At 43.2% G+C, this 14,550-nt stretch overlaps 2 protein-coding genes across 5 annotated transcripts in view; one reads left to right on the forward strand and one right to left on the reverse strand.

Moving 5' to 3' along the window:
- The window catches only part of Dhps (Deoxyhypusine synthase), a 53,392-nt gene that overhangs the window by 36,688 nt on the left and 2,154 nt on the right, over positions 1-14,550 (forward strand). The gene's annotated exons all lie outside the window — the stretch shown is intronic.
- Positions 4,912-14,550, reverse strand: part of LOC137638664 (HEAT repeat-containing protein 6) — a 45,970-nt gene continuing 36,331 nt past the window's right edge. For all 3 annotated transcript variants that reach the window (XM_068370949.1, XM_068370948.1, XM_068370947.1), the window contains exon 17: positions 4,912-6,498. In XM_068370949.1, the coding sequence (XP_068227050.1) occupies positions 6,226-6,498 (273 nt within the window). In that variant the 3' untranslated portion in view covers positions 4,912-6,225. The remainder of the gene's footprint in view (positions 6,499-14,550) is intronic.

Genomic DNA, 14,550 nt, shown 5'->3' on the forward strand with positions numbered 1-14,550 from the left:
TATCCAAACCTACTAGTACATTCTTTATAATCTCTGTAGGACTTCTGTAGAGTCTAATTGTAGATTGTTGAGTATTATAGTTTATTTTATCTGTCCTTTAGCCCAACTGTATTAGTTTAATTTTAATTTTCTTGCGTTGCATTGAATCTCTCTCCACTAAACTTTAGTAATTCTTGAATGCATGAACAAACCTTTAAGCTAAACCCCGTATATCCAGAAACATAATTAATTTTAAATGTGTTGTTAAACTAGAAATAATAATAATCTCAATTCTTTTGTTTTTATGCAAGTTATAATTAGAAAAGAAAGTAAACTCTATAGGTAGCGGATTTGAAAAAATCTAAAGGGCTCATTATTTTTTAAGCTTGTGATAATGCAAATTATATTAAGAAAAGCTAACTCTTCACTATGAAAACTTTTCAAATAAATGTCTTATTTACTCCTGCTTCTCATCTCTGAAGTGTTGTACTATATGAATTGTAATGATATATAAATGTAAATGTAGATTACTTAGCATTTTATTGTAGTGACTCACTTTCAATATTGGGTTTAAAATGGTCTCCAGTTGCAGTTCGCTGTTTGTAACACAAGGTAATTGCCAGTTTAATTACACCTACACAGAAGTCTCACGTCAGTTAAAATAACAAATGCAGCCATTTCTAGTCCACTGCAGGACAAAGGCCACAAACATACCAATTCATGTGTGAGGTTTCACGCCGGCCACTGTAGATTAGTGATGATGGGAGATTAAAACGGTTTCTCTTAAATAAGCATTGAGTATTTTCTTCATTCATTGCCTTTTTTTTTCTTTAATAGCAGTATTGCTTACTATGTATTGGCAGCCATTAATGTTCTTTTATACTTAGATTTCCTATAATATCACAAATTTTAAGTAATTTGTATTTTTTCTAACATACTTACCTAAAACTACTTTCTTAGGAGTTACTGGTAACTCTACCCAACCGACCAGAATTTTGTGTAGTTTACCCTATTCCCATTTTCTATGGGTGACCTCAGGCAGAGTGATACGCACCCTGAGGCGACCCGGGGTCAGAGAGCGTGCTAGATTAGGTCGAGCTCCTCAGTAAGTTTCTGGTCGCGATTCACATCCCGCCGCGCTCTCTCTTACCCAGTGCGACCCTTTGTGTCCCCGCCCCTTTGTGTTTACCACGTGGTTCCTGTGCCCGTATCCTTACCCTATAATCTAAGTATTCATAACACTTGTAACAGTAATCTTATTACTGTATCGACTTCCTGTTAACTCCGAAGTTTAGTACAACTTTTTAAGTATGGAAATTACATTAAATCAAAACTATTTCAAATTCTCTTAGAACGACACCTTTCTCACGTACAGGTCTTTATTAGAATGCTATTGGTAATCCTTAATGTCAGGGAATTAGCTTAGGAGAAATGGAGAAGGAAATTCAAAGCAAAGACAACATTTTAATATAAATATCTTCAAAAATATTAACAAAATATGTAAAAAATAGTGTTAGGAAGTACATATTATTTCTCACATTACTTCAACCTTTCAGTACATCATTCTATAGATCGTAGCTTTGTATTTTTTGTGGTATGGCTTTAAATTGCTGGCTAAATATTAGCAGTAACGACTAGAGACGAAACCTACCCTGGTAAGAAAAATATGTCTTTTGATAATTTATAATTGGAGTGTTACTTTGTTAATATTTGGAAGTTATTGCAATGCATAATGTGATTGCATTATGGCTTCCAAGGCAAAGAAAATTATTAGTAAGTCATGATGTGGCGAGATATTTAAACTCGCTTGTAGAGCTGCATGTACTGATAAGGAAGCTGCAAGTTGTTGCGAGAGATCTTGAAAGGAAATTGTGAAATAAAGAAAAATAAGCGATAAGACTGCTTCGGGAAACACCTCCAACTTGTGAAATCCCTCGGTCTGCCAACAATGAGAGAAGCTAGAACTGCAAACAATTACTGCTGTGACAAAAAAGTAGCAATTAGTCACCCTGGAATTTGAAAAGGCCTGACGCTTCACTAGAACCTGAAGGTAGAAAAGACAGTACCTCATCCATCCTTGGGAAATCATGTCTACCACTTTTAGCCTCTGGGTTCGGATGTGGAATTTTGGGGTTTGACAATGTAGCAAAAGGATCCATGAAAAGCATATAGCGACCTCTGTGAAGGATATGGTGGCTCCCGCAAAGTGCATCTACAACTAAAGTTGAAAGTCTTGGAACAAACCTCTTGGATGATGAATATATTGTACATTTCTTCCCAAGAAAAAATCTCTACAGTACTCTATGACTGAACATTGTTGCCCATCATTCCACTGACAGTTAACAATAGTTGCATTGACTGGCATAACCCTAATGCATCAGCATCATGAGGCAGTCATAAATGTTTGGTGGAATTGCAGTTGTTCTTCAACACTAGCAGATGACTTATCAAACCCTGCTGGGAAGATTGCAATATCGATAGCATTGCTTGGATTTCAGAAGGTTGTAAAACTGGCGTTTATTTCTGTGATCCACGTCCCAGAGATGTTCAAGCACTGTTCTCCAGGTGTGCCTCACTCCGTGGATTCGTCTATGAACGGCAAGATCCCTTGAGGTGGGATTCCAGTGTAACTCCCCTAGAGAAGAAGTATTCAATTAGCCACAAAACTTCATTATCCCATATCCAATCCATTGAAACTAAAAGGTAGGTAAATCACTGACTCTTTACCAGTGATGCTTCCAACAACCTTGGATTGATCTATTGGATTTCTACTTTAGTAGAAAGAGGTCTCCAGTGACAAGGGAAGCCCCAGACAACGTAGGGAAATCATTGGGTCTTTCCAGTGATGCTTCCAACAACCTTGGATTGATTGCTGGTGTGAGACTTCTGTAGAAAAAGGTCTCCAATGACAAGGAAAGCCTCACATAACGTTACCACCAGTCTGGAAGTTCTTAGTCGTGCGGGAGTGACTGTGTTACTTATGTTTGACAATACAAATGTTTTTTTTGTTATCAGCATAATCCTGTACTGCTGTCTTCTGCTCAGCCATGCGACTGAGATACCCATTGATCATGATTCTCAGATCGTGATAAAAGGAAGTCAACTGTTTTGGTTCTAGGCATTACCTCCCAGATGGAGACAGGCGAAGTCAATTGTCAAGAAAACCCAAGAGGCAAATCTTGATTTAGAGGAATGAATAATAGATGACAATAAAAGTCCCAAGCTCTTACTTTGAACTGCTAACGACACCCTTGAGGACCATGATGAGATACTTTCTGTTGGACCGAAGGATGGGTCTCTAGATTTACGTATCTTTCAGGTTCACTGAGCGCACGAAGTCTTCTTCCTGGAGGCGGACCTTACATTATTTTTGTGTTCCTGTCCTATGTGTTTCATAGGCCAGCTGGTAAGATGGCTGCAGCATCAGGAAGCTCCTTGCCTTCTGCCTGAGCATTGAAGGATATCTGGGTTGGTAGTGCTGGGATATGATAGGTGTAAAACTTCCGTGGTGACTCAAAAGTAACAAATTCCCTAAAAGTGAGTGCAAGTTCCGATTACATGATTCCTGATCGCGGCGTGCGGTCGATCCTGTAGGAAATAACAATTGGGGAGAACAAGTGTAAGGAGACCTTCCTTGCCAAGAGAGAACACAATCTAAACTTTTGCATGAAGAAGAAAAACAATAGGTTAAGAATACTGTGGGAAGACCTCATTGCTTGCGAAGGAAAGATCGCATATCCCGTTCAAGTAATGAGAATGATCGAGGGTTCCTCTCCTACCGGAATCGTGCATGTGACCTGAAAGTCACTTTAGAACAGGTACCAAATGTCTGATTGTGTAGCGACAGGTCACTTTGTGATCAATTAAAAGCGGTGATGGAGTTCATGGAAAGCTGCCTCATGAGGGGAAGGAACATCGATCCGAAGTTTATCTTCCAATAGGGCCGTCGTCATCTATGTACCATCAAAATGACCAGGAGAATGAGGGCAGTTACCATGTCCTTAACAGTAGAGATCGTCAGCTATCTGGAATGAGACCGAGCATTGGTAACAGGCAACTGATCGCCTTTTTCACGTACCAAAACATGTTCTTAAGGAAGGACATTCTTTCCCAATACGTAATCTTTCGCCCTGAGTACAAGGTGATAACACATATTCCATTCCACAGTACACAGAGAGATGGGGCAGGGGAAGCTCTCGTCCCTCAGTGAGCAAAAGGAACAATCTTAAAGATTACTCCACCTTTGGCAGATTTCTTTAGGGCAACTTACATCGATCGTGCACATGGTCATTGGTGTCACCTTAGTGTCCCGAGGCAAGAGGGGGGATGATGGCTGCTGTCAACGTTAGAGGGTAGGGTTCTGGTACAGCGTTGCTCCTTCCACGAAACCATGCTGCAGATCCAGTCACTGTCTCACGAGACTACTCCCAATTGGTCATTCAGTGCTTAGGTGACTTCCTCCTTGGCAAGTGACACATTTGAATGTTATGCAACAGGTGAAGGAGGAACGAGCAGTAGCAGCGCATAAAGATACGTTTTCGGAATGCACGCTCTTTTTCTCCCGTATGAGAGAGATCATTCAGGAAGGGGAAACTAAGGGCGGTGCCCTTCCATCACGATCAGCATTGCGTATTCTGACCTCGTACAAGAGTTGTGAATACCAATCTCTCGGCTCTTACTCATCCCTGCACAAGACGTAGCAAATGTAAATTAGTGTAAACACACTTGCGGGGTACCCAGAACACCTCCCTAGTGTTGTATGTGCGCCAATGTTTCTTCCTGTTATGGGACAACACTCGGCACTCGCTCAATAATAGGTAAATATAAAGATTTAAAATGTTTGCATTTAAAGTTATATAAAGATTGATTAAAGTTAAAAAAAACTCTGGCCGTTACATAAAAAAATCAAGCGGAATTTAAATAATATAAAAGTTAGTTATTTATAAATTTAGACCTATAAAAGGTCTGCACCTTTAATTCAAGTACTTCCATTCACAAAGTTTAATAACACTTGAGAAACTATAACAAACTGATATTCATGTTACCTGATGTTTATCTGAAACAATAAAACCATCGATGTCATTACTGTAATTTAAAACCAATAATTTTACATCGCCCTTCTTGAAAGGTTGGTTATTGCACATTAAATATTTTAATACTCCTCCTCAGTCCTTACACTGTCAGGTTTACCTACGGTATATGTATACATAAATAAATGTAGATCTACAATTTGTTTGGTCACTGTCTAAATGCAAACAAGACTATTTTTTGAATATGATTTTAAAATTAAAAAAAAAAATACTATATACTTAGGAAATTTCTAGATGCTAAGCAATACTTGAATAGTTGGTTTTGTCCCTCTATATCAGTGGTTCCCAACCTGGGGGAAATTTCTCCCTTGGGGAAAATTTGAAGTTTCCAGGGGGGAAATAATTACACTACCTACTAACTAAAACAAGCGGAAAATGTCCTCATAGTACGTGCGGCAATTTGTTGTTAGCAATTCAATTGTGATATGATCATATCAGTTCTCAAAGACATGATATTCAAGGGGAGAATTGGAATGTCATGCCCATTTCTGAGGCAGGCGAGTGGGCATGAGGGCTGGGCGAGGCATGAAGGGGGAAATCTGGATGGTTGAACTGGGTGCAGGGGGGAAATGACAGAAAAAAATGTTGGGAACCACTGCTCTATATGATCTGACCTTTCACAGTGAAAGTACTGTACATTCACATACTCCTTGCCGTTATTTTTAAGGCCTTAAACGTTTCTTGTAAATGACGAAAAATCACTATTTTCCTAAACTACAAAAGACACAGCTAAGCTCAAGAGGCATAATATATTTTAAGGGCGCAGATTGCCCTTGTATAATGGAAAATATCTCTACCTACTATGACTAAAGCTGAAAATATCTTCTAACTACGACTGTAATGTCATCACTTGGCACTAAGGAATGAAAATATATGGCCATCAGATTATAAAAAAAATAAACTGCAATTACTGCGTATTTCCAAATTAATAATTTGAAATCAAAACTACTACACTATTTTATGCAAAGAAATTTCTTCTTTGTTTTAACTTGGCATTTTCCCTGGTAGCAAAACACCTAGCGAAACATTTTCACTTTAATTATAACCGACTGTTGAAAATAAAATAAAAATATTCAGATACTTCCTGCATAGATTCTATAATACTGTACAAACAAAATTATAATAGCACCTTCAAAATAGACCAAATACGTAACGATCAATTTCTCGCGTTAACGTCTTCGCCAGCCATTAAATTCTGAAGAATGGTCAAGGCTTGTTCCTGAGGTTCGGTTAAGGCATCCGATCGAAGCAGCTCTTCCACCCTCGACTGCGCCGAGAGAGTGAATCCCGTTCTTTCTGGCGGGAGGGACAAGTGCGCTTTTCTGAAAAGGGGTTGAGCCATGTCTTGGTGTAGTTGGAGGAGTTCGGAAAGCATCCCGGCGTCCTCTAAGGTCAGGTGAGTCGTCAACTGACATATGCCTTGACATATCTGCAAAATTCAATCTAAATTAACTTCAAAATTTTATATTTGGACATAATTCATTCTTCAAAGGATACATCAGGTTCTTATCCCTTTCACTCCCTAAGTACATACCGGTACGTTCTTGCAAAACACTGTTGAATACATGTTTTTACATATTTTTGATAATTTTGTGAGAAACTTCGGGCATTTTCCAAAAGAATGAGACCAACCTGACCTCTCTAGGACAAAAATTAAGCCTGTTAGAGCAATTTGAAGAAAATATATAGCAAAATGTGCTCGAAATTTAACGTTATGGTGGGGGTTAAAGGGTTAACTTACTAACATTTGGAGATAGAAATACAAACCCAAACTGTAATAATAGATCTCAGATGTGTAAAAAGTTTGTAAACTGTAATAAGATAAAAAAAAAAAAACTATAATAAAGGGATTTTGACGAAGGAAAAATCTATTTCTGGGCGAGAGACCTGTGCCAGTAATATACCTTAGAAATGATGCTAAAAGGAGCATTTCCTGGAGCGGCACAGGTGGAGCCCAGAAAAAGTATTACCTGTATATTTGATACAGTAAAGAAAATATTTGAAACAACTTTATATTTATTTCATCTGTTGACTTTTGCAGTGGGAAATCACAGACAGGAGTCAGGTTAGGCCTACCCTAAGTCAAAATTTAACTAAATTAGATTTATAAACAGCTTCTTGGAACCTATTACATTTATAAGGTGATGACTTTCTGTATTTTGCAAACTATATGACTCATGTACAGGTGTACTTATAATGACAAGAAATATTGATTTTTTTTTTTTTTTTTTTTTTTTTTGGCGTCATCTATAGTCAATTCTTTTTAGTGAGGCAGATTTGCAGGGGTGTCCTTTCCGCTCGGAAAAGTTTCCCGATCGCTGATTGGTTTGACAAGGTAATTCTAACGAATCAGATAGCAGGAAACTTTTTCTGAGCTAAAACGGCACCGCTGTGAGTCGGTGCAAATGTGCCTCATTAAAAAAAATTGAGTATAGTATAATTACTGTACTGACTACAATTAACAGTTTTACCTGTTCCTCTTAATCTTTTCTATATAGCAATCCAACTTCAATTTGACCTTTTGTCCAACTTTATTCATCATCTTCCCACATGTAATAAATAATTTGAGGTATCTATGAATCTACAGATGCAAACAAAATTTCAAAATACTTCATCTTATGCGAATAACATGGACCTTTTGACAAACAAGAATAACGAAAACTGCAATAAATGATTATACTCAGAATTATCTCTCAAACTCTGCTGTATCACAAAAAGAATAGGAAATTGTCCCCCTTAAAAGACATCTGGCCTTATCATGTACACTGCATAAAAAATGATAGAAAGTGTTATCAGCCTAAGAAATATATCTCAATTGTAAAAATTTAATTTTTATTTTGAAGATCATGAAAAACAGAAATTTAATAATAGAAATGTTATTTTCCTTAGTAAAATAAATTTTTTAATATACTTACCCAGTGATCATGTAGCTGCAGCTCTGCTGCCCGACAGAAAAAACCTAAGGGCGGGATACGCCAGCGATCGCTATACAGGTGGGGGTGTACAACAACAGCGCCATCTGTCGAGTAGGTACTCCAGTACTTCTTGTCAACAAAGAACCAATTTTCTCCTCGGTCCACTGGGTCTCTATGGGGAGGAAGGGAGGGTCCTTTAATTCATGATCACCGGGTAAGTATATTCAAAAATTTATTTTACTAAGGAAAATAACATTTTTCAATATTAATCTTACCCGGTGATCATGTAGCTGATTCACACCCAGGGGGGTGGGTGGAGACCAGCATACATGTTAACATTAGAAGCTAAGTATCCTGTATTTCATTTTAGCAGTTATTCAAAATAACAGACATAAAATTAATAAGTACCTGGTAAGGAAGTCGACTTGAACCATTACTCTGCCTTTCTAAGTACGTCTTCCTTACTGAGCCTCGCGATCCTCTTAGGATGCTGAGCGACTCCTAGGTGCTGAAGTATGAAGGGCTGCAACCCATACTAAAGGACCTCATCACAACCTCTAATCTAGGCACTTCTCAAGAAAGAATTTGACCACCCGCCAAATCAACCAGGATGCGAAAGGCTTCTTAGCCTTCCGTACAACCCAAAAACAACAATAAAAAGCATTTCAAGAGAAAGATTAAAAAAGGTTATGGGATTATGGGAATGTAGTGGTTGAGCCCTCACCTACTACTGCACTCGCTGCTACGAATGGTCCCAGGGTGTAGCAGTTCTCGTAAAGAGACTGGACATCTTTAAGGTAAAATGATGCGAACACTGACTTGCTTCTCCAATAGGTTGCATCCATTACACACTGCAGAGATCGGTTCTGTTTGAAGGCCACTGAAGTAGCGACAGCTCTAACTTCATGTGTCCTTACCTTCAGCAAAGCATGGTCTTCCTCATTCAGATGAGAATGGGCTTCTCTAATCAAAAGTCTGATGTAATAAGAAACTGCGTTCTTCGACATCGGTAAAGAAGGTTTCTTAATAGAACACCATAAAGCTTCTGATTGTCCTCGTAATGGCTTCGTACGTCTTAAATAGTACTTAAGAGCTCTTACTGGGCAAAGTACTCTCTTGTTCGTTTCCAACCAAACTGGACAGACTTGGAATCTCGAACGATTTGGGCCAAGGACGAGAAGGGAGTTCGTTTTTAGCTAAAAAACCAAGCTGTAAGGAACATGTAGCCATTTCAGATGTAAATCCTATGTTCCTGCTGAAGGCATGTACCTCACTGACTCTTTTAGCTGTTGCTAAGCACACGAGGAAAAGAGTCTTCAAAGTGAGATCTTTAAAAGAGGCTGATTGAAGTGGTTCGAACCTTGCTGACATCAGGAACCTTAAAACCACGTCTAAGTTCCAACCTGGTGTGGCTAACCGACGCTCCTTTGAGGTCTCAAAAGACTTAAGGAGGTCCTGTAGATCTTTGTTGTTGGAAAGATCTAAGCCTCTGTGGCGGAAGACTGCTGCCAACATGCTTCTGTAACCTTTGATCGTAGGAGCTGATAGGGATCTTACCTTCCTTAGGTGTAAAAGGAAGTCAGCTATCTGCGTTACAGAGGTACTGGTTGAGGATACTGAATTCGCCTTGCACCAGCTTCGGAAGACTTCCCATTTTGACTGGTAGACCTTGAGAGTGGATGTCCTCCTTGCTCTGGCAATCGCTCTGGCTGCCTCCTTCGAAAAGCCTCTAGCTCTTGAGAGTCTTTCGATAGTCTGAAGGCAGTCAGACGAAGAGCGTGGAGGCTTGGGTGTACCTTCTTTACGCGCGGCTGACGCAGAAGGTCCACTCTTAGAGGAAGAGTCCTGGGAACGTCTACTAGCCATTGCAGTACCTCGGTGAACCATTCTCTCGCGGGCCAGAGGGGAGCAACCAACGTCAACCTTGTCCCTTCGTGAGAGGCGAACTTCTGCAGTACCTTGTTGACAATCTTGAATGGGGGGAACGCATAAAGGTCTAGATGGGACCAATCCAGAAGAAAGGCATCTACGTGAACTGCTGCTGGGTCCGGGATCGGTGAGCAATAATTCGGGAGCCTCTTGGTCATCGAGGTAGCGAACAGATCTATGGTGGGCTGACCCCACAGGGCCCATAGTCTGTTGCAAACATTCTTGTGAAGGGTCCATTCTGTAGGGATGATCTGACCCTTCTGGCTGAGGCGGTCTGCCATGACATTCATGTCGCCTTGAATGAACCTCGTTACAAGCGATATCTTTCGATCTCTTGACCAGGTGAGGAGGTCCCTTGCGATCTCGAACAACGTCCTCGAATGAGTCCCTCCTTGCTTGGAGATGTACGCCAAGGCTGTAGTGTTGTCGGAGTTCACCTCCACCACCTTGCCTAGAAGGAGGGACTTGAAGCTTCTCAAGGCCAATTGAACTGCCAGTAGCTCCTTGCAGTTGATGTGTAGTGCTCTTTGATCTGGATTCCACGTGCCCGAGCATTCCCGACCGTCCAGTGTCGCACCCCAGCCCGTGTCCGATGCGTCCGAGAAGAGAAGGTGGTCGGGGGTCTGAACAGCCAGTGGTAGACCTTCCTTGAGAAGAATGCTGTTCTTCCACCAAGTCAGTGCAGACTTCATCTCTTCGGATATAGGAACTGAGACCGCTTCTAGCGTCATGTCCTTTCTCCAGTGAGCAGCTAGGTGATACTGAATGGGTCGGTGGTGGAGTCTCCCTAACGCGATGAACTGGTCCAGCGATGAAAGCGTCCCTATTAGACTCATCCACTGTCTGACTGAACATCGGTTCCTCTTCAGCATGCTCTGGATGCATTCTTGGGCTTGACTGATTCTGGGGGCCGACGGAAAAGATAACTAAACTAGATAGACTATAGTTTGGGATGGAACGAGTTGGGACTTTTCTATATTGACCAGGAGACCCAATTCCTTGGTCAGATCCATAGTCCATTTGAGATTCTCCAGACAGCGACGACTTGACGCAGCTCTTAAAAGCCAGTCGTCCAAATAGAGGGAGGCTCTGATGTCTGCTAAATGTAGGAATTTGGCAATATTCCTCATCAGTTTGGTAAACACTAGAGGTGCCGTGCTTAGGCCAAAGCACAGGGCTTGGAACTGGTAAACCACCTTCCCAAAGACGAACCTTAGGAAAGGTTGGGAATCCAGATGGATGGGGACGTGAAAATACGCGTCCTTTAGGTCTAACGAGACCATCCAGTCTTCCTTCCTGACCGATGCTAGCACCGACTTCGTCGTCTCCATGGTGAACGTCTGCTTGGTGACAAAGACATTTAGAGCACTGACGTCTAGCACCGGTCTCCACCCTCCTGTCTTCTTGGCTACCAAGAAGAGACGGTTGTAGAAGCCCGGGGATTGATGGTCCCGGACTATGACTACCGCTCCCTTTTGTAGCAAGAGAGACACCTCTTGCTGTAAAGCTAGCCTCTTGTCCTCCTCTCTGTACCTGGGAGAGAGGTCGATGGGAGTTGTTGCTAGAGGGGGCTTGCGCAAGAATGGAATCCTGTACCCCTCTCTGAGCAACTTCACAGACTGTGCGTCTGCACCCCTGTTCTCCCAGGCCTGCCAGTAGTTCTTGAGCCTGGCTCCCACTGCTGTCTGGAGAAGATGGCAGTCAGACTCTGCCTTTTGAGGACTTGGAACCCTTCTTCTTTTTGCCACGTTGACTATCGGCACGGGTACCTCCTCTGCTGGAGGTTCTGCCACGAAAGGGCGGAATGAACCTAGACGCTGGTGTGTCCATCCTAGGTCTAGGCACGGAAGGTAAAGCTGGTTCTGCCACGAAAGGGCGGAATGAACCTAGACGCTGGTGTGTCCATCCTAGGTCTAGGCACGGAAGGTAAAGCTGTGACTTTACGTGCGGATGACGCCACCAGGTCATGGGTATCCTTCTGGATCAACGAGGCGGCAATCCCCTTGATCAGCTCCTCAGGAAAGAGACACTTGGATAGCGGAGCAAACATCAGCTCTGACTTCTGACATGGTGTGATCCCCGCCGACAAGAAGGAGCAAAGGTGATCTCGCTTCTTAAGAACTCCCGACACAAACGAAGCCGCAAGCTCGCCAGACCCATCCCGAATGGCTTTGTCCATGCATGACATGATGAGCATGGCAGAGTCCTTATCCGAAGGGGAGGTCTTTCTGCTCAACGCTCCCAAACACCAGTCCAGAAAGTTGAAGATCTCAAACGCTCGGAAAACTCCCTTTAAAAGATGGTCCATATCCGAAAAGGTCCAGCAAATCTTGGAGCGTTTCATAGCCAATCTGCGGGGAGAGTCTACCAGACTTGAGAAATCGCCCTGGGCAGAGGCAGGAACTCCCAAGCCGAGATCTTCTCCCGTGGCATACCAGACGCTAGATTTGGAAGCAAGCTTGGTCGGTGGAAAGATGAAGGATGTCTTCCCAAGTTGCTTCTTGGCCTGCAACCACTCTCCCAGTACCCTTAAAGCTCTCTTGGATGAGCGCGCGAGTACGAGCTTCGTAAAGGCAGGAGCTGCTGACTGCATGCCTAAAGCGAACTCAGAGGGAGGTGAGCGTGGGGCTGCAGACACAAACTGGTCCGGATACAACTCCTTAAACAGGGCAAGGACTTTCCTAAAGTCTAAGGAGGGAGGCGTAGTCTTGGGTTCCTCTATGTCGGAGTGTTGATCGTCCAAATGCGCAGCTTCGTCGTCATTAGAACTTCCTTCATCCGAATGCTGAGGAGGAAGCGGCAAAGGAGGAGAAGAAAGCTGAGCGGCTGAATCCGGCAGCACGGGTGCATGCGTAGCTGCACTGGATCCAACATCATGCCGCTGCTGGTCAGTCTGAGAGCTGGCAACAACAAAAGCGGAGTGTTGGTGCGTGGTGAGGACTGCCGTGGGTTGCGGAGACTGCCGCATTGCGTCAAAACAGGCAGCTTGACAGCACCTTCCCACTGCTGATGCGGTAGCTCACGCATGTCAACAGAGGGTGCCGCACGTCGGCTAACGTCAACATGCGTCTGGCAGGGTCGACTGCGCATCGGTGGTGGAGCTCTCACAGCCGGAGTGTGGGAGCAGGCAGCCGCAGTGTCTGCTGAGCGCACAACCGTGGCAGGTTGTAGGTCAACGGGTGCAGCGTCAACCTTCTCAGCACGATACTCCTGCATGAAGGAAGCTAGCTGAGTCTGCATAGACTGCAGCATAGACCACTTAGGGTCTACAGTGGTTGGTGCGGCAACAGACGGAGTGATTGCCTGCTGCGGAACCACTCTACCTCTCTTGGGAGGTGTGCAGTCTTCGGAAGACTGCGGCGAGTCCGAACTGACCCAGTGGCTACACCTGGGCCGTTGGACTCGCTCGGAAGGGACCTTGCGCTTGAGAGGTCGTGAGACCTTAGTCCAGCGTTTCCGACGAGAAACTTCTTCCACAGACGAGGAATGAATGGGCTCACTCGTCTGTTTGTGGGTGGGACGATCTCTGCAAGATACGTCCGCAACCACTGAGGGTACATCTGTACGCTGATCAAGGCCTGTCGAACCCTTTGGTCCTTCGACATTGCTTCTCCCCTGGGCTTGGGAGCTTGCAAGAGGTCCCGGACTGGGAGGACGACTGGCACGAACAGATGCACCCTCATGCGTAACACTGACACTGACACTTTTCACAGCACTTGCACTCACTACACTTCCCACTGCACTTTTCTCCTTCAACTCTTTGACGTCGGCGAAGAGTTGATTGCGGTCATTCGCTAATGACTCGACTCTGTCACCAAGAGCCTGAATGGCACGCATCATGTCCGCCATCGAGGGTTGCTGAGAGCTAGTAGAAGGGTCGGGTGTCACCACTACAGGGGAAGGAATAGGTTGAGGGGCATGGGGAGAGGAAAAATCAAAAGAGCGAGACGAACTCCTCCTGATCCTATCCTTCTCTAGCCTACGTGCATTCTTAAGGAATTCATTAAAATCGAATTCCGAAAGCCCAGCGCATTCCTCACATTGATCTTCCAATTGACAGGCTTTACCCCTACAATTGGAACAAACGGTGTGAGGATCTATAGAGGCCTTCGGAAGACGCCTAGAACAGTCCCTAGCGCTACACTGCCTGTACTTGGGGACTTGAGTAGGGTCAGACATCTTGAATTAGTCAAAGGGGGGAATCCAAAATCTATCCAAGTCGTCAACAAATAATCCAAAATCTAATCAATAAAGCTTGATAAGGTAATGATAATAACTCCTGTACAGCGAAAGCTAATATCTAGAGAGAATACATCACCAAAAAGCGTGAAATCAACTCCAGAAACAACAGCGTATCAAGTAGGTCTTGCCGGTGGCACGACAGAGAGAAAATTGGTTCTTTTTTGACAAGAAGTACTGGAGTACCTACTCGACAGATGGCGCTGTTGTTGTACACCCCCACCTGTATAGCGATCGCTGGCGTATCCCGCCCTTAGGTTTTTTCTGTCGGGCAGCAGAACTGCAGCTACATGATCACCGGGTAAGATTAATATTGAAAATTTCTTATTTCTATACTCACCTGATGCTCATATTGGAAGCTTGGTTATCTCCTCATACATTACACATACACTACATTT

This window comes from Palaemon carinicauda, chromosome 3 (assembly GCF_036898095.1).
Source record: "Palaemon carinicauda isolate YSFRI2023 chromosome 3, ASM3689809v2, whole genome shotgun sequence".
Taxonomy (NCBI): Eukaryota; Metazoa; Arthropoda; class Malacostraca; order Decapoda; family Palaemonidae; genus Palaemon; species Palaemon carinicauda.